Raw genomic sequence first — 19591 nt, 5'->3', positions numbered from 1 at the left:
CCAGCGAGGGGCGGGGCAGCCTGAGGCAAAGGGGCGGGAGTGGCCGCGTGACTGACAGGCGGAGCTCCGCCCCCTCCCTCCCTGCTCCCGCCCCGCGGCCAGCTGTGTGTCAGCCTCGGGCAGCCGCGCGCGGGTCAGTCAGCCTCCGCGCTCCTCAGAGGACCGGCGGCAGCGGTGGCGTGACCGCGGAGAGCGGCACGACCGCGGACCCTGAGGACAGGAGAAATCTTCAAGAGCCAGAGAGACTTTCTAGGTTCAGCCCGTGAGACCCCAAGTCCTCTCAGCTTTATGTGGCCCCACGTTTACTAGGTTAGATTCGAATCCCCTCGGCGGGACACTGAAAAGCAAGGTCCAGGTGAAAAGCGTGTGTGTGTGTGGGGGGGGGGGGATTCGAACCCCATTTTGGCGGGAAGACTCTTCCTCATTTGCTGACCGAGTTGTAGGGTTGGCCCCTAGGTTTAGGGATCCCTATGTTTAGGGATCAGTCCAGAACCACTGCGCCTCCACAGGCGTACTAGACCTCAGGGGCTGAAAAACAGCTGTATTGGCTGCATGGATTCCCACCCAGGCCAGCTCCTTCCCAGGTACTGGCGGGCCTCCCTGCTCGCCTATGACCCGTAGTTACTTCTCCATCCACAGGACCATAGGATCCTGGACCTCTCCAGGGAAATGTCCTGCACCATGAACACCAACAAACTGGAAGAGAATAGCCCTGAAGGAGATGCAGGGAGAGCCGAGTTGAAACCCAAGGTATAACAAGGTTGTCCTAGAGTCAGGAGCATCGTGGGGGGGGGGGGGGCAGATGGCCTTGTGGACCACATATTGCTGGCCTACACTACCATATTGATCTTCCTATGACAAGATGGTGGGTCCTGACATGTGAGAGAGGAAAGGCTCATCAGCAAGTGCTCTGTCAGCACAACATCCAGTGTTTGCTTAAGGAGGCTTCTGGGAATGGGAGGAAAATCTTGATCGCTGAGACCACTGCAGGGTCCCATGCCCTAACCTGCATGTTCTGGTTTTGTTGTTGTTGTTGTTTTGTTTTTATTTTTTTCCTCCAGGTCAAAGATGATTTCAAAGACATTTCCATGTACTTCTCCAAAGAAGAATGGGCAGAGATGGGAGAGTGGGAGAAAATTCGCTATAGAAATGTGAAAAGGAACTATAAGATGCTAACTTCTATAGGTAACTAGAAGTCTTGAGTCAGACCCTGGGTAAAAAACCAATTATCCAATTCCTATGTTATGTTGGCGCTCTCCCACGCATCTAGAGTGGCACAGTTACCGATGGACACGTTTAAAGAAGCGTGTGTGTGTGTGTGTGTGTGTGAGAGAGAGAGAGAGAGAGAGAGAGAGAGAGAGAGAGAGAGAAAGAAAGAAAGAGAGTCAGTCCAGTGCTGAACGGCAAACACTGGCCATATAGAGATCTCACCTCTACTCCCAGAGCTTACATGGCCTTGTGGTATTTTTGTTCCTAACTCTAGGGCCTGCTTGCTTTTTTAAGAGGATCATTTTGCTTCTTTTCAGGTCTGAAAGCCCCTAAACCAGCTTTCATGTGTTTCCAAAGGCAAGCAGTCAAGCCCCAGATAAGTGACAGTGACAATTCTGATGAAGAATGGACACCGAAGCAGCAAGGTGAGGGTTAAGGAAGATGCAGAAGCAAGGTGAAAGGTCAGGAGGATTTAAAAGTATCCATTTGAGGGGCTGGAGAGATGGCTCAGCGGTTAAAAGTACTGCCTGCTTTCCCAGAGGTCCTGAGTTCAATTGCCAGCAACCACATGGTGGCTCACAACCATGTATTATGTGATCTGATGTGCTCTTCACATATACAGGTGCACTCCCTCATAAAATAAATAAATCTTAAAAAAAAAGTGTCCATTTGAAACCAAGCCAGATTAGGTTTCAGAAATGTCTCAGGATTAAGTTAATTCTGGCCTTTCTCCCAAGACTCAAAGGTCAACAAATAAAAAGATGAAAGACAAAATACCATAAGAAGCTATTCCTGTACATTTTAAAATATGTGAAAACTACATACTATTTATAATACAAAAATTATTAAATATAAACAAATCTGAGCATAAGCAAGAAATTTCAAACCCAGAAACAGCGTAAGCACTTTACCTAATCACTAATCTACTTGCTTATTGAGAACTATGTTAATATGGCCATGGATGTGAAAATGTCTCTTCAAGATCTTTTCACTTTTTATATGTACATAAAGAAATCAGATTGAATAATAAAGTAATTCTATTTTAATTTTTGATGGACTTACTATCTTATATTCCCACCATAGATGAACCATTTTGTATTTCCACCAAAGGTGGTCATTCAAGCATGCCAATTTGTCCTTGTCCTTGCCATTATTTCTTGAGAGTTCACTGTTTTGTTTTGTTTTTATAAGTAGGTATCTTAAAGAGTAAAGATACATCACTGGGATTTTAATTTTTCATATTCCCAATAGGAAAGAGTAATAATATTTCAAAAATAATTTTTATATCACCCTTGGGTCATCGTTGAAGTCTTCACTAAATTATTAAGAATTCTCTGCTCCTGGTGAAAATTCCAGTATAAAAAAGATTCAGTGTCCAAGTGGGTCCCATAGTAATAGGAAGAGGGACTGCCTCTGACATGAACTGATTGGCCTGCTCTTCGATCACCACTCCCTGAGGGGGAAGCAACCTTACCAGGCCACAGAAGATGACAATGCAGGCACTCCTGATGAGATTTGATAGATTAAGATCAGAAGGAAGGAGAGGGGGACCTCCCCATCAGTGGACTTGGGGAGGGGCATGCGTGAAGAAGGGGGAGGGAGGGTGGGACCGAGAGGGGAGGAGGGAGGGACTTATGGGGGGATACAAAGTAAGTAAAGTGTAACTACTAAAAGTTGAAAAAAAAAACTGGCTTGAACTCACTGCCTGCCTCTGTCTCCTGTGTTGGGATTAAAAACAAACAAACAAACAAACAAACAAAACAAAACACAACAACAACAAAAAAACGTACCAACCAAAACCCTGATTTCCCATCACTTTTCAGCTAGTCCTCCTTGGATGCCTTTCCGGGTGAAGCACAGCAAACGACAGAAGGTAAGTCCTTTCCAAATCCTACAGACAGGAAAGCTTTCCTCATGGATCCAGGCACAGGTAAGAGAAGGAGGCAAGAAAACCCTGGGAACTGCCGCCTTCCTGGTCTCGTCTACACAGTGTTTTTCATCCTTACAATCTTATTGAATTAATAAGAACATCAACAGCATCTGGACTTGTTTTATTTTCACAATATTTCAGATTGTAAGCATTTTATATTAATAAATCCTATGAAGTAGGTAATAAATTGTAATTGTATATATATAATTATATATGAGGAAACTAGAAGTGACCAGCAATAATGTCTAAGATCATAGCAACCAATGGTGTAGTCAATTCCAAAATTCTTTTTCTAAAGCATGTACAAACTCTTTAAAACTGAGTATTTGTAAAGTCATAGCATTAACCATTTTACATCACTCATGCAAGTGTTCCTACCTCAGGTTTTTTTTTTTTTTTTTCTTATGTCAACGTAAGGCACACTAATATAGTCTAAGAATAGTTTACAAATAAATTGAGGATTTTTACTTGGATGGCACAGATAAATGAGATGTGATCCTTTTCATCAGAGAGACTTATTCTGATAGGAAAAAGCAGCTCTCATCCCTAAGACGATTCAGATTTGATAGCAACGGATCCACAAATAAGAAAATGACTTAATTAGGCATGGTGGTGCTTGTCTGTAATTACAGGGGAAGCAGAGTACCAAGGAATACTGTGAGTTTGAGGCCAGCCTAGTCTACTTAAGGTGTTCCAGTCCAGTCATGGGTACACAATTATATAGTGAGTTTTGGAATGGGGAACAGAAAAGGATGTAAAACTTCATATAGGCATACATTATTCCATTGAAATGTCATCTGTGGGAGAGACTATGAGAGAAGCCATTAATCCCACATTAATATTGTACTCAATTTCACATGTTCTATTCAGTATCCTCAAAAGAATTAACATTTATGGGTAACTGGAGAGAGGGCTCAGTGATTAATAGCACTTCTTGTTCTTCCAGAGGTCCTGAGTTTGGTTTCTAGCTATGCAATTCAAAACTGCATTTAACTCCAACTCTAACAGATTGAATGCTTTTGTCTGACTCTGAAATCAGAAACTGTGTACCTCTCTCTCTCTGTCTCTGTCTCTGTCTGTCTCTCTCTTTTCGGCTCCCCTTGTCTCCCTCCCTCTCCCTCTTTCACACATAAACACACACATAGAAATGAAAATAAATCTTTAAAAATGAACAATTAGTATGTATAAATGAACTTATGAATGGGAAAAATTAGTGAATTTTCTGGAAAATTAGTACAATAACTAGTTAATCTAATTCCAGAGTCAACCTAAGCATGATGACTCAGATCTGTAATTCAAGCATTTGAGAGGCTGAGGTAATAGGAACCCTGTGACTCTGAGGCTAGCCTACATAGAGAACCTGTCTCAAACAAGCAACCTAATTCTGGAGACAACTATTTCTAACACACCAGTTTGCAAGTTTAGCATCATTTCATTAGTTGTAGAAGTGCATATCTGCCACCATTTCTTCATTCTCTTCCCAGAGTTACTGCTCTACTCAGTTTCTTCCTTTTACAGCTGTGTTTTATCTTTACTTTGTTTTCTATATTTCTCATCTCATCACATATTTCCTACTTTATAGATATGCCCTCCTTCTCTCTATAAGCCTTACCTTCTTCACTGCAAACTTTGTTCACTTTCCAGCCAGCCTTCCCAAATATCAGTCCATCTACCCTGGAAGCAGCCTGAAGGGAGAGAGCCTAGGATATGGCCTCTTGCCCTAGATTCATAGCCCATTTAGCTTTTTCCTTACCTCTTCCTTATTCAAACACTGCACACATGCCCAAGGATATTTCACACACTAACTAAAGTCACATGTGAAGACTTGTGGAAAGCCTTAAAGAACTACAGAAATGCTTGTATTTTTATGTGACTCTAATTAAAGGAAATGCCTAGAATGTCATTATGTAATGAATCTAATATGAAGGAAGTGTCTGGAACAGAAAATCTGCTGAATACAAGTGACCCAGAACAGTCCCAGAAACCACTGTCCTCTCCTGAAGAAGGAAGCACCTCTGAACAAAAACTGAAGAGTAAGTAATTTGGGAACTTTAATCCTTCTAGGTTACCTAGGAAGGTTGATGAGAATGGTCTAAAACGGTCAGTGTAGTAAACTTCAGAAAGTTCAGAACTTGGTCTTGTCTATGCTGTGGTATTCATTGGTAGTGGGCATGCTCTTATGTAGCATGTGTCGAAACATTGACTGTAAAGGCATACGCTTGGGCTGTTATTCACACAAAGGTACTGGGGCTTGGGAAATCTTAACAAATTCTGTGAGCTTCTGAATGCTATTATGTAGAAATAAGGATATGGTAGCTCTCGTGTTGCTCTAAAACAGCAAGTAAAGCCTAAAATAACCGATCCAATAAATCTTTGAGGCAATAGGAACCAAATGCCCTCAATGCTGTTTACCCAGGCCTTTGTTCAATGCCTAATTACAGTGCACCATCAATATTTTTCCCCCCAAGACAGGGTTTCTCTGTGTAGCCTTGGCTGTCCTGAACTCTCTTTGTAGACCAGGCTGGCCTTGAACTCACATCGATCTGCCTTCCTCTGCCTCCTTGAGTGCTGGGATTAAAGATGTATGCCACCACACCCGATATTTAGAGAATAGCAAATATTCTCTAAATGAATCAACATGTGAATGAACCTTTTTTTTTTTTAAGTAGAAAATATGGACAAGTAGAAATTAAACCTGAAAAATCTGAAATTGAAATTGGATTAGGCATCAGTTGTCAGCTGAACATGGAATCTTAGCTTCTCTAAACAAAAAGTCAAAGGGGAAGCAGATAGATAGAAGATCATTTTGTGGCAGTAAACTTCACAATTTCTTTGAAAAAATTTTAAATGAATTTTAGCTTTCTAAACATTTACTTTCATGTCTATGTGGGTGTCTGTATGTGTACCATGTGTGTGCCTGATGCCTGCAGAGGTGTTAAGATAGTGTTTGATGACCTAAAATTGGAGTTATAGATGGTTGTGGGCTACTGTGTGAGTGCTGGGAACCAAACTTGGGTCGTCTACAAGAACAGCATATGCGTTAACTGCTGAGCCATCTCTCCAGGAGCAAATTTTAGATTTTCTTAAGAAACAGGGATAAATGCTCCAGATTCACACACTAACTCACCTTTGTTCTCCAAACCAGAACTCAGGAAAAAGAATGTTGAAGTGAAGATGTACAGTCTTCGAGAGAGAAAGGACCTTGCATATGAAGAAGTCAGCGAGCCTCAGGATGATGACTACCTCTGTAAGTGTCCATCAGGGCCTTCTCATGTAAAGGCTTTATGTTTAAGTATAATGATTCATCTGAGCATTTGGAGCCCAGATTATGTCTACTCTAGTGACTTTGGGTGTAGATTGTGGGAGAATGACAGGAATTCTGTGCTCTTTCAGAAGACATTTAGATCTGGGATGTTCACACACCTTCCCCAATCCTTGCTGTTTTTACCTTAGATTGTGAGAAGTGCCAGAATTTCTTCATCAACAGTTGTCCCAACCATGGGCCTCCGATATTTGTAAAAGACAGTGTGGTGGACAGGGGACATCTCAACCACTCAGTCCTCAGTCTGCCCCCTGGGCTGAGAATTGGTCCATCGGGCATCCCTGAGGCTGGACTTGGAGTATGGAATGAAGCGTCTGATCTGCCAGTGGATCTGCACTTTGGCCCCTATGAGGGCCAGATCACAGAGGATGAAGAGGCAGCCAACAGTGGATATTCCTGGATGGTGAGAAATACCTTCTTTCCCTTTATCCTGTCTCCCTGCATCCTTTCTGTATTTCTGATGTAACAAACTAGAATATGGAAGGGGCAACATGGCTAATTTTGTGTACTGAATGGTTTTTATACAACATGGAAGTGCTGTTTCAAGATTTGGGTTTTTTTGTTTGTTTGGGTTTGGGTTGGATTATTTTTTGTTGTTGTTGTTGTTGTTGTTGTTTTGTTTTGTTTGGTTTGGTTTGGTTTGGTTTAGTTGAGACAGGGTTTCTCTGTGTAGCCTTGGCTGTCCTGGACTTGCTTTGTAGACCAGGTTGACCTCGAACCCACAGCGATCTGCTTGTCTCTACCTCCCTGAGTGCTGGGATTAAGGGTTTGTGCCTCTACACCCAGCCCCTGCTTCAAGTTCTGAAGATGAGTAAGACTGGAGTGGTACACAGACAAAGAAAATGTGCCCAGGATGACGCAGAAGCATCATGTGGGGTCACTGTGAGTGGCTCAGGGAACACTGAGAAGACTGGAGTGACATGATTTCATTATTGTCATCCCAGAGCCTTAACATATTTTGTTTTTAATTTCAGATTACCAAGGGGAGAAACTGCTATGAGTATGTGGATGGAAAAGATGAGTCCCAAGCCAACTGGATGAGGTAAGGCCATTCAGTCTCAGATTCCAAGAAAGACTGTCACTCATAAGGCTTGTTTCTTTCTTTCTCATCATGACTCTGTCAATGGTTCCCATATACTCTGCCCCCCTTGAAAACACTGGGATTACCATTTATTCCATCTTTCCATCTTCATAAGCATTTGTTTTGTATTCCAGCTCAGAAAATTGATTTCATTACTTGAGTAGGTTATACAACTTATATCCTTACAGGAGGCATCTTACAGATATTTTATTAAAAGACTATTTGACTGTAAGTCTTTCTCTTTTTTTTTTTTTGAGACATACACAATACTGAAATACCCTACAACAGAGCTCCTTTAGTCTATGAGGGCAGGAAATCTCCTTATCTACAGAGATATCCATACTGGGTTCTGGAAAGATGTAGATTTGGATGCTGTGCACGCTATCCCTTTTCTATGAGGGAGACTTATTTGATTGGAAGACAGAAAATATAAATAAACTGCTATTTTTCTGTTATTTTTTTAAAACAAGGTGGCACAGGTTCTCCCCAGACACACTGTGTAGCAGAGGATTAACTTGAATTTCTTATCCTCTTGACCTCATTTTCTTATTGTAGGCACATATCACCATACCCAACTTTATGCAGTGCTGGAGCTGTCGCCCAGAGCTCTGTGTATGTAGCCAGGTACTCTTCCACCTGAGCTGTCTCTTCAGTCCTATTTTCTGTGTTGTCTCACTAAGAGAACTGTAAGATTTTTTGGTTTGTTTGGGTTTTTTTTTTTTGTTTGTTTGTTTTTGTTTTTCAAGACAGGTTTTCTCTGTGTAGGCTTGGCTTTCCAGGACTTGCTTTGCAGACCTGGCTGGCCTCAAACCCACAGAAATCCACTTGCCTCTGCCTCCTACGCTTGAGATCTCTTAAGTTTTTGTGGTAGCCTCAGCAGGTAGTGGGGAGAACTTTCAAACAAACAAACAAAATTGGGATCAATGTAGGATGAAATGTACTAATATAGAAGCAGACTGTATGAATAGTGCCAAGATCTAAGGTGTTAACTGGAAATTTTAGAGTTTAGAGAAGCAAGAAGTCAATGTTTTATCACCAGCAGAGGCAGAAATCTGAAAACTGGCTCTTGGGGAAAGGAAGGTCTCTGGAACAGATGAGCAGGGCTTGGAGCTAGGATGTACATAACATTATCAAAGAGATAGATAAAAAACAGAAGGTTCTTGGAAATGTGGGACGGGGAGTGAAAACGTCAAGGCACAGAGGCTCTGGGTACCAACAAGAGGCTAGAGGCAAACATGGAGCTGCCTGCTGAGAGTCCCTTCCTTTTGCCTCCACTCTAGGTATGTAAACTGTGCCAGGAATGATGATGAGCAGAACCTGGTGGCCTTTCAGTATCACAGGCAGATTTTCTATCGAACCTGCCGCGTCATCAGACCAGGTTGTGAGCTTCTGGTCTGGTATGGGGATGAGTACGGCCAGGAGCTCGGCATTAAGTGGGGAAGCAAGAGGAAGAAAGGAATCACAGCAATAAGAGGTGGGCATTACTACGGTTCCTTAAATAAGAAAGAAAAGCAATTCTTGAGAATTCTCATCTTTCAACTTCTTTTTTTTTATTTTAATGATTTATGGTAAATAAAAGCAAAGTTTAAATCCATTAGGGAAAAATGAAAATTACAAGCACTAAAAGTCTACCATAAACCAACTGAATAAAACTCAGCATCTAGAGCAGGCTCTTCCTTGCTTGCAGAAGGTGCTCAGGCAGGGGCTACTGGGCAAAGTATGCAGGCTGTCATCCAGTCCACCTCCTACCTGCCAAAGCCATGGCTTCCAAACTCCTGCACATGGTCATCCTCAGGCTGCCCGGCTCTGGCAAGGGCACTGTATGCCAGAGGATCGCCCAGAACTTTGGCCTCCAGCATATCTCCAGTGGTCACTTCTTGCAGGAGAACCTCAATGCTAACACAGGGTTTTCAGAGGACATTAGTGCAGGCAGGAGCCCTGGACAGAATCTGTGATGTAGACCTACTGATCAGTTTGGTGTTTGTCTGTTTGTATTTGTTTTTGTAGACAGGGTTTCTCTGTGTAGCCTTGGCTATCCTGGACTTGCTTTGTAGACGAGGCTGGCCTTGAACTCACAACTATATGCCTGCCTCTACTTTCCTGAGTGCTGGGATTACAGGCGTGCACCACTATGCCTGGCGATTGGTGTGAATATTCCTTTTGAGGCACTTTGAGCGTGGGGCTGAAGAGATAGCCCAGAGGTTAAGAACACTGACTGTTCTTCCAGATGTACTGAGTTCAGCAACCACGTGGTGGCTCCCAACCTTCTATAATGAGATATGGTGCCCTTTTCTGGACTGCAAGGACACATGCAGGCAGAATACTGTATAAATAGGACAATGAATTCACCCTTTTAGCATGAAGGTCTATAACCTGAACTTAAACCTACCTCAAGTGCTGGGGATTGGTGATATCACTGGCGAGCCACTTGTCCAACAGGAATATGATAAACCCAAACCAGTTGCTGCCAGACTAAGATGGTACAAGGATATGTCATCGAACTGTACAAGAGCCAGGAGTACTCCACAACTGGGACGGAGGCTAACAAAGTCTGGCCTTATGTCTATACACTTTTCTCAGACAAGCTCACACCTATTAAATCCAAAGAACCATACTGAGCCTGCCATCGGAAGAGCCAAGAATACATGGTTGTTCACTCAATAATGGTTGTCATCTTGGTGCCCTGGCCAAATTAAGAGAAGCTACTTGAGATAGCTTGTAACATCTTTTCTAGTTTATTTTCTAGTTTATGTGATGAAATAATGAGGAAAAGCTAGTGGGTAGGAAGGATTCATGAAGAAGGAAACCCTCCTCTACTTTTAAGAGGAAGGTATAGCTCTGCAGGTGCATCTTGCCCTTCACAGGAAAGCTAGTACAGACTGGATTTCCAGCAGTGTTGAACCTACACTCTACATGGGTAGACAGCCATAGCTACCATAGCCTTTTTTGCATGCAATAGTGGACTCTCTGGTTTGTCCCACATTCCACAGGCTATCAAACCACACAACACAGTAAGCCTGAGAACTTGAAGGCCTGTGGTCCTGGCTTGTCCACGTGCCATACCCTCTGAAGACAACTGAGTTTATGCTAATTGCACTCAGTGGCTGCTTCTCCCAATGACTGTTTCTCCCTCAGATGTGGATCTCAGGCATCCTAGTTTCTGTTGACCACATCTCGTCTGCTTGCTCCCTTCACAGGCTATTCAGTAGCATGATCGTTTCTGTATTTACCCCTCTAACTTACTCTTTTTACAAACTGAGAAAGAACTAGATGGCTGGATTCAGTCTCTTCCTTCATACTGGACAGAAGACTTACTCTGTTAAACAGCTGCTCTGGCTGTCTTGAGCCCACTCTATATCTTTTATTGTTTAGGAAAGAATCCCCAAAATCTTCAGAAAAGAGGAAAAAAAAAAAAAGAAATGCTCACTTATGGAAATGTGGGGCAACTGTATCTTCTATACAGAAGTAGTAATTTTATAGGAAAAACTGGACTATTGAGATGTTTGGGTTCAAGGCAAGATGCATATTGAACATGCTGCTAAATATTAATTCTTTCAGTGTTTCTTCTGTGAGTGACCCAAGCAGATGTCGAGAAGTCAGTAAAGAAAACAAGTCCATGGCCTTGCAGCATCTTGCAGGAAATGTACATAGCACCTGCACTGAGTAAGGCAGCATTACCATTTTGGGAACCAGAATCATTTTTGCTTTCTTCCTATTCCAAAGATGCAGTCTACTGGTGGCATGAAACCCAGAAACAAAGTTATTAATATTTTGTCAATTATTATATGTCAATAAAGCATCTGTTTAAAAAAAAAGTCAGCACCTAGAACACTCAGAAATAATAATACTATCAGGGAAGTGGGCGGGGGGAGCAAGAAAATAAAATGTGAACAGGAAGCCTCAAAGGCATTCACAGGAATTCACAGCAAGGAACAGACACAAACTTGACCAGGAATGAGACCCTGGGTACAACAGATAGCAACTCAGAGGTGGAATAAATAATAACAACAAAAGACCTCAAAACCCCAGGTCTTACATGGCTTAATCCAAATATTACCCACCCCAACCCACCACAGATTAAGAATGAAATATGAGTCAAACACAGGTAAGAGCTGTTGTGATGGCTGTTTTTGGTCATCAACTTGACTATATTTGAAACAAACTAAAATCCAGAAATTGATGGCATATCTGTGAGGTTTTCTTCTTGGTTTGAAGTGGGTGAATTCACTTCTAGTTCAGACCTTTGAAGTCAAAAGATACAAACCTTTGATCCAGATCTTAAGGCTGGATGATACAGGCCTTTAATTTGGATCTTAAGGTGAGAAGATATGTGACTTTAATTCAAATCTTGAGGAGAGAAGACATACCTTTAATATGGGCCATTCCTTCTGCTGGAAGTCTCTATAAGGACATAGATGAAGGGAGCTTTTGCTCTTTGCCTACTTGCCTGTAACTTGCTAGAACATCCATTCCTTCTTTAGCAATGGAGCCTACTTTGGCATATACAGAAGACCAGCTAATATATCCAGCCTTGTGTGACTATTATATTCTTATATTTTCTTATATTTCTTATATTCTTATATTATATTCTTATATTTTCCATTCACAGCTAGCCATTGTTAGATTAGCTTTATTGCAGCCTGTTAGTCATTCCAATACACACACACACACACACACACACACACACACACACACACAGTCATTTCATAAGTTCCATAACCCTAGAGAACCCTGTCTAATATAGCTGTAGACTTTTAGAACTGTTCACCCTACAAAGCCAATGTCAGGAAAATATTATTTTGTCCACATAATAGACCTATTGACATGAAAAAGTAGTATGTCAAAGAACTTATTGAAGGTATATTTTCAAATAATCAGCAGACTCTCAGACTCTTTTAGTAAGTGAACTTGAAATGACTGGCTTCACAGCCTCCTGGTGTTCTGACTTGGGGCAATTCTACTCAGTGATTGTCAAGCTGCCCTGTTCTGCTCCTGACAAAACTGGTGGTTTTCTCAGCACCTCTTTCTACAAATCATAGCGCTACAAACACTTTTGGGAAGATCCATCAAAGACTCCTCTTTCTTAAAACCTTTTAAAAGTAGAGATCCTGCCCATTCACAGTGAGAACACACAGGACAGACAAGGTGAGCTGCCAGTGTGTGCACGCTCAGGTGGTGCCCTCCATACTCTGTCTTGTCCACTTCAGTATCAAGAGGAAGCTCTTCTCTCTCATACCTCTATATTTAGTGCTATGGCCATAATGTAAGATATGGTAGAAATGTTGTGAATTGGAAAATCTCCAGCTTTTGACTACCCACCAACCTAAAACCTTTATAAAGAAATTAAAAACTGTGAGTTCAAGGCCAACCTGGCTAACTTAGCAAGAACATCTCAAAATAAATACAGGGTTAGGAGTGTAGCTCAGTTTTGTGTTCAGGGTACTCACCCCTCATAAAAAAAAAAGATCAAAGATAAAAACTGGGCTGGGGATATAGTTCTGTGGTAGGTAACTGCCTAGCATGCACAAGACCCTGAATTCTATAACCAGAATTATAAATAAAAGCAGAGAAAAGAGAAAGAGAGGGAAAGAAAAGTGAACCGAGGAGGGGGTTAAATCCTTACATATTTTATAATGCCCAGAAAGATTTACCACAAACAGATTGATTCTAATCTAATGAATTGCTGTTTGACAAATTTCTAAACTGGCAAGACCTCCTAAGGAATGGTGACACTAAAATAAGTTACAGAAATATACACAAATAAGCATAAATCAACAGTAGATGGATAGCAAATGTGCACAGTGAAAGCATGTGCCATGGCCCTACTGCTGATTCTGCCCTAAAGTTGGTTAAAAATAATGATTGCCTAATGCATACACAAAATTTATGAACAGGAATAAACATGAATGAAGCCAAGAAGACATAAGAAACTAAAATACAAAGATAACCACAGACAGAACTTCTCACCTGCAGTGGTCCACTTAGATAGATGCTCTGTTATCATTATAACAAAGGCAGAACAAATCATCTAATGGTATTCTGCTTACTAAAGGATGCTAAATTAATGATAGGCCACTTACAGATTTAACAAGTAATTTTTATACCATCTCACTTATTAATCTTTTATAGATGCTGATAAAGCTGAAAGACATGATATGTTGGCTAGTTTTATGGCAACTTGACACAAACTAAAGTTGTCTGAGAGAAGTGAGCCTCAACTGACTAAATGCCTCCATAAAATCAGGCTACAGGCATTAGAAAAGCCCATAAGGCATTTTCTTAATTAGTGATTAATATGGGAGGACCCAGTCCTTTGTGGATGGGAGTACAGCTGAGCGCTGTCCTGGGTTCTATAAGGAAGCAGGCTGAGAAAGCCAGAGGAAGCAAGCCAGTAAGTAGCACTTGTAAAATGATATTAATTAAGCTTCTCCCCGTCTGGTTTACAAGTGAATGAGACTCAGACTATGGTTATTTTATTTGGCTTTGTCAACTCCTGGGGAATTACTCCTAATCTACTTTACTAATGGACTGGCTACTTTCCCAGCTGTTTACCCCACATTTTTGCTGTTTGAAAACTTCATTGTAGTTCCCAGTATGGAATCCTCTGTCTCATGTATGATTCATGGAGACTTTACCATTGAGCCCCATCCTCCCTCAAAAGAAGAACAACAACAGTAACAAAAAGAAATCTTTAAAGCAGTTTAGGCATCTAAATAAATTCCTATCTAGCATCAATTGTTGTATTTTGCAATTCCAAGGGGGAAAATGTGGATGGTTATATGTATCCATAAGAATATGAATAGTCAAACATTTTCCAGTGGCTGGGTTCTCATAAACCATGCATGTTCAGCTTCAAATGTTCATCTGGTATGCCATTGTATTATCAAGAAAGAGGAAGCAATTCAAAGGCTGATATCACAGCTGATAAGCCAGGTGGAAAGCGCCATCCAGACTTAGCCCTGCTGAAATATTTGTGGATGACAATGAAACATCCTCATCAATGATGTGTTGTGTACAAAAGCGCTGATCAAAATCAGGTTTGACACAGTACTGCAACATTCTGAGTCTTGTCAGTCAGGCTTGGGCTCTCTACAAGGACTTTGTCCCTGCTGTAGCAATGAGCTTAAGGAGGTGGTCCTTTGGATGATGTTTGAAGTTTCTTTGCCCAAAAGAAGTAGCATCTATCAAACAGCTTTGGTAACAGCTACTCTCTGTTGAGCCTGCTCCTCTGTGGACCTTCAAGAACTTTATACTTTTCTTCCTGTTTATATAGTTTTGCCTTGTAGCCAGGCTTTCACCCAATCAAACTTGAGTAGCCAGTATCCATTTGATTGCCAAGCATACACATCAAAGTACTTGGAGCTTCATCATCAGAAACAATGACATGAGTTATTGTGCTTTCAAACTCAGCACATTTTTTTTAGCCTTCAGAACTATCTCAAGTTTGCTGAACATGCTCTGTTGCTCTGAAGAAAGTCCACTGTCTGTAAGTATCAGCAGCCTATTCTTTTGTTGCCCAGAATTCATGACCAAGCATTTGTTAGCATTTGTTATCTGGTAGCAGCAATAATAACCACACATTGTCTGTGTGATGGTTTGAATAAGTATGGCCCCCATAGGCTCATATTTGAATGCTTAGTTACAGGGAGTGGAACTCTCTGAAGGGATTAGGAGGTGTGACCTTGTTAAAGAAAGTGTGCCACTGGGGGTGGGCTTCGAAGTTTCAAAAGCCCATGTGTGGCCCTGTATCTCTCACTGTGCCTGCTGACCAAGATGCAGCTCTTAACTACTCCAGCACCATGCCTGCAGCCATGCTCCCTGCCATGATGATAATGGACTAACTTCTAAAACTGTAAGCAAGCCCCACAAGTAAATGTTTGTTTTTTCTTTTTCTTTTCTTTTTTTTAATAATAATTGCCTTGGTCATGATGTCTCTTCACAGCAATGGAACAATTCTTCTGATACTTTTATGCAGATGTTCTACAATTTGCTCTAGCGTTCTTAGAAACAATGTTGTGAGAAACAAATTCCTGCACACTGAAGCTTGCCAGGCTTTGTCATCCTTTACCTTTTCTGGCTGGGTTTGTATTGACACTTTATTCACAGCATATCTGACCTTCTTACATCAAGGCTAAACCACATTTTTATTGAATTATTCTTCCTTTCTTCATGACCAAATAAAGTTGCCCTAGATGTGTCATCTTTTGCATCTAAAGTTTATTATCATGTAGCAATTTTTAAAGCTTACTCTAAAGCTGGGTCATGTTGTTCCATTGTTTATCTTGAGGTCTAGGATCCAAGCTGGGGTGTTATCCAACACAGTCACTTGTACAATCACTACAGAAGACGTTCTCACATCCTCCTAAATGCATGGGTGTTGTTGGTAATAAAAATGGGTGTTGGGCTAAATAATGTTTATTATTTGTCCTATGATTATCTCAGCAGTATATTTAACCCACTATCACAATCAAATAAGACACAGACACCTGTTAGATTTTATAGTAGCCTTATTTACTCTGTGCTGGGCAAATATTCTACCTACACTGTCTCAATAAACTCACCATCCATCTCCCAGCCTCCATCCAATGCCATCCACCTTAACCATTACTATCTGGACTACCTTCCATCCATAATCAAGGTGCTTGCTTAAATTTTTCATCTTGGTGTTTTCTCCATCCGTGCCATCCTTGGAGTCCTTCCTCCCAGCTCACATGGTTCCTTCTCTACACTAACCTATCGTGGTGTCCTCCTTCCTCCCCTCTTCCCATCCATCTGTTTCCAACGACTCTCTTGAACCCAAAGCCCAGGGAACCTTAGCAACACCTACCCCATTCTGCCCTGCCCAAGTTTTAGGACTTTAATCAACCCATCAAGTGTAATGTCTTAGGCAGGTTTACTCAACAAAGATAGGTTTATCCAGGCAGTAACCAGATTTTGAGGGTCAGTAATTAGCACCAAAATACAAGCATCACACCAAACCCCAACACATGGGCTCCTTCAGAATAGTAGAGCAGCAGGAACTGCACAGCACAGCAGCTTCTCTAGGAGCCCACTGAGTAGCTGTGGACCTAGGGCCTCGAGGCGCTAGCTCCATGGCGTACACACACAGAAGGAGGCTTTTTCCTGGAGCAGACCCTTAGCTGTGGGTTAGTGCAGAATCATTCCCTCTGAGCTCAGACAGCAGAACACCCTGCTGGTCACCAGTGGATCCCTTGTGAGGAGTTTCAGAGCCCTCAGGACAGACGCCTTGTGTTTCAATTCTTAAGCAAAGTGAAATGAAACATAAACTCAGTAAATTTTCAGGTATTCTTAAAATTAAAGATCATCTTGTGTGATTTTAAGTGTTATAAAATTTTCATATGTTTTTAAATATTCTAATTAAAAAGATTGATTTATTTATATCATATGTATGAGTGTTTGCTTGCATGTGTATATGTGTGTGTGATGCCCGCGGAGGCCAGAAGACAGTGATGGATCTTCTGGAACTGGAGTTACAGACAGTTTTGAGCTACCATGTAGATGCCAAAACCAAACCCAGGTCCTTTGCAAGAGCAACATGTACTCTTAACAGCTGAACTGTCTGTCTAGGTCTAAATTTATTTTTAAGTACGTTATGAACAAAATATATAATGCTGTAAGTTTAGAGGCAAAAAAATTTTCAAGAACCCAGCAACTCTTTTACTGAATTAGTTTATTCTTGTCCTTTTGGTTTATTTTTAATTTCCATCATATTTGTAAAGAATATAAATGTCATCATGCATTGTGTCCATTAGTTGTCAGGTAGATTACAGCCCTGTGCCAGGGGGAAAATATAAAATAAACAAAATGATTTGAATGTCTGCTCTTCAGAAGCTGCTTCATGAGCTAGGGAAGCATGCATATTTGTACGGAGTCAGCAAGTGACTCTGGCTTTGAAAAAAATTAGCCCAAGAAAAGTGCTTAGAGACCTGTGAAACAGAGGTGAATATAAAAGATACTGAAGGACGATAACACTTGGGAGGAGCAGACAGTTGGTCTGAGGGGCTTGGACAGAAAGAGTAGCTGGTGTAACTGCCTCGGGCATGGAAAGGTTTGGATCTTTGACAACACGCTGAAATCACCTAACAGAAGGAAGCAGATACCAGAGAAATTTGCACACAAGCCTATTAATGTAGAGTCTGTGGCTGGTCCCCAGATGATGACAAATGAAACAATTGTGGGGTTTCAGTTCTCTGTTCTAAAATGATGCTTTTGGTTAAATTTCTAAAGTATAATGCAGTGTGCAATCACCATAGAGATGGCTTCAGTCTCCAAGGGAAAGGATTGCTTTACAAGGGATGGAGGGATTAAAGAGAGAAGACATCTGATTAAGGATATGTTGTGAAACAGGATTTTGTTATATTTGAAATGGGCCAAAACTAAATGAAATACTTGGTGTGAGGTCTAATGAAGGAGTTAACTTTCATTTTAAGATTTGTGGCAGGGGGCTGGAGAGATGGCTAAGAGCTTGAGAGTACTGGCTGTTCTTCCAAAGGTCCTGAGTTCAATTCCCAGCAACCACATGGTGGCTCATAACCACCTATAATGAGATCTGGTGCCCTTCTGGCATGCAGGCAGAATACTGTATAAATAATAAATTTTTAAAAATCTTAAAAAAATAGATTTGTGGACTACTGAGAAAGAAAATTCATAGCCAATTTGAGGCAGTGGAAGCCAGGGTCTTTAAGTCAATAGGCTCCACATTCTGCCTTCTCTAACCCTAATTCTATATCCTGAAAGAATCCCCAATTGAATATGCCTTTTTTAATAAAAATACATTTTTCAGACTCACATGTGATGCCTTTATCAACAACTCTACCCAGTTACCTGCAGTCTAGCTGGATGGACTCCAATTACATATCACTTTCCTTTCTTAGGAAAAAACAGTAAGGGGAATTCCACCTAAGTCAGGAAGTGCTGTTATGTCTCAATAGAATGAAATAGGTGAAGAGAATACATAGGGAAAGGTGCTCAGGGATCTGAATAAGTGGAACTGGGAGAGGGATGGGGTTGTTGGGTAAGGAAAGATACAATAACTTAAAAGATACTTATAGTTTGTAGGTCAAGCTCACTGCTGTACCATTTATACCAGGAGTAAAGTTGCCCCTGATCCTCCTTGGAGGACCAGAGTCTGACTGACATGCAGAAAAGCTCCCTAATGTGAGCTTTTATAGATTCCTGTAAAAGATGTAGTAAATGAAAATGGAATACGGGAATGCACTCACTGTTTGCACCTGATGGCTGTTGTTTGTCTTGAGACAGTCTCACCCAAAGCCCAGTTTGTACTTGAACTGAAGGTGATCAGACGTGAACCATCAAACCCAGAGCTGAGTTTGTGTTAAGGCATGAAGACTGAATAGAGAGGGATAGGTCTGACCACATAGAAAATCAGATGCCTAGGCAGTTTATTATACTCACTCTAACCAAAAATGTCATCTTTCCACAGAACTAAAGACAGAGATTCATCTTTGTCTTTTGTGCTCTTTGGCCTTCTCAAGTCAGAAATTCCTCAGTCAACATATGAAATGGAATCATCACAATGAAATCTTCCCAGGAGCGTCTGCTAGGATAAACCCCAAACCAGGGGATCCCTGTCCAGATCAGCTTCAGGAACAACGACATTTTGATTCAAACAACAAAAATGACAAGGACAGAAATCAAGAAGTGAAAGGAAAGTCCAAGCTGATGCATAAATGGACAAGACAGGGGATTTCAACAGTCTTTCCCAGCACACTCAAAGGACAATTAATATCTGAGGAAAGTAAGAGAACTATGGAAGAGCTCACGACAGGCCAGAAAACAAATACAGAGGACACAGTCAAATCATATATTGGATCAGAAATCTCAGGAATTGGAAGAGAATGTGGGCAATGTTTTAGTGATAAGTCAAATGTCGGTGAGCACCAGAGGACACACACAGGGAAGAAGCCCATCGAGTGTTGGGAGTGTGGGCGGGGCTTTACGCGGAGGTCAGTCCTCATCACTCACCAGAGGACTCACACAGGGGAGAAGCCCTATGTGTGCAGGGAGT

General features: G+C 41.4%; 1 protein-coding gene and 1 pseudogene across 1 annotated transcript in view; one reads left to right on the top strand and one right to left on the bottom strand.

The window, feature by feature from the left end:
• Positions 1 to 287: 287 nt before the first annotated feature.
• LOC129683248 (histone-lysine N-methyltransferase PRDM9-like) overlaps positions 288 to 19591 on the top strand; it is a 19803-nt gene continuing 499 nt past the window's right edge. Inside the window, 12 exon segments of the mRNA XM_055615871.1 lie at positions 288 to 355; positions 640 to 750; positions 1062 to 1185; positions 1527 to 1634; positions 3033 to 3082; positions 5025 to 5172; positions 6285 to 6386; positions 6593 to 6864; positions 7436 to 7503; positions 8823 to 9016; positions 19007 to 19588; position 19591. The exon segment at position 19591 is cut by the window's right edge and continues 499 nt beyond it. Coding sequence (XP_055471846.1) covers positions 670 to 750; positions 1062 to 1185; positions 1527 to 1634; positions 3033 to 3082; positions 5025 to 5172; positions 6285 to 6386; positions 6593 to 6864; positions 7436 to 7503; positions 8823 to 9016; positions 19007 to 19588; position 19591 — 1730 coding nt within the window. The 5' untranslated portion in view covers positions 288 to 355; positions 640 to 669.
• On the bottom strand, positions 14445 to 16636 carry LOC129683226 (BRCA1-associated RING domain protein 1-like; annotated as a pseudogene).

This window comes from Psammomys obesus, unplaced genomic scaffold (assembly GCF_907164565.1).
Source record: "Psammomys obesus unplaced genomic scaffold, mPsaObe1.curated_primary_1811, whole genome shotgun sequence".
NCBI lineage: Eukaryota > Metazoa > Chordata > Mammalia > Rodentia > Muridae > Psammomys > Psammomys obesus.
Note: the sequence above shows the minus strand (reverse complement) of the source record. Positions and strands in the feature narration are given on the sequence as shown.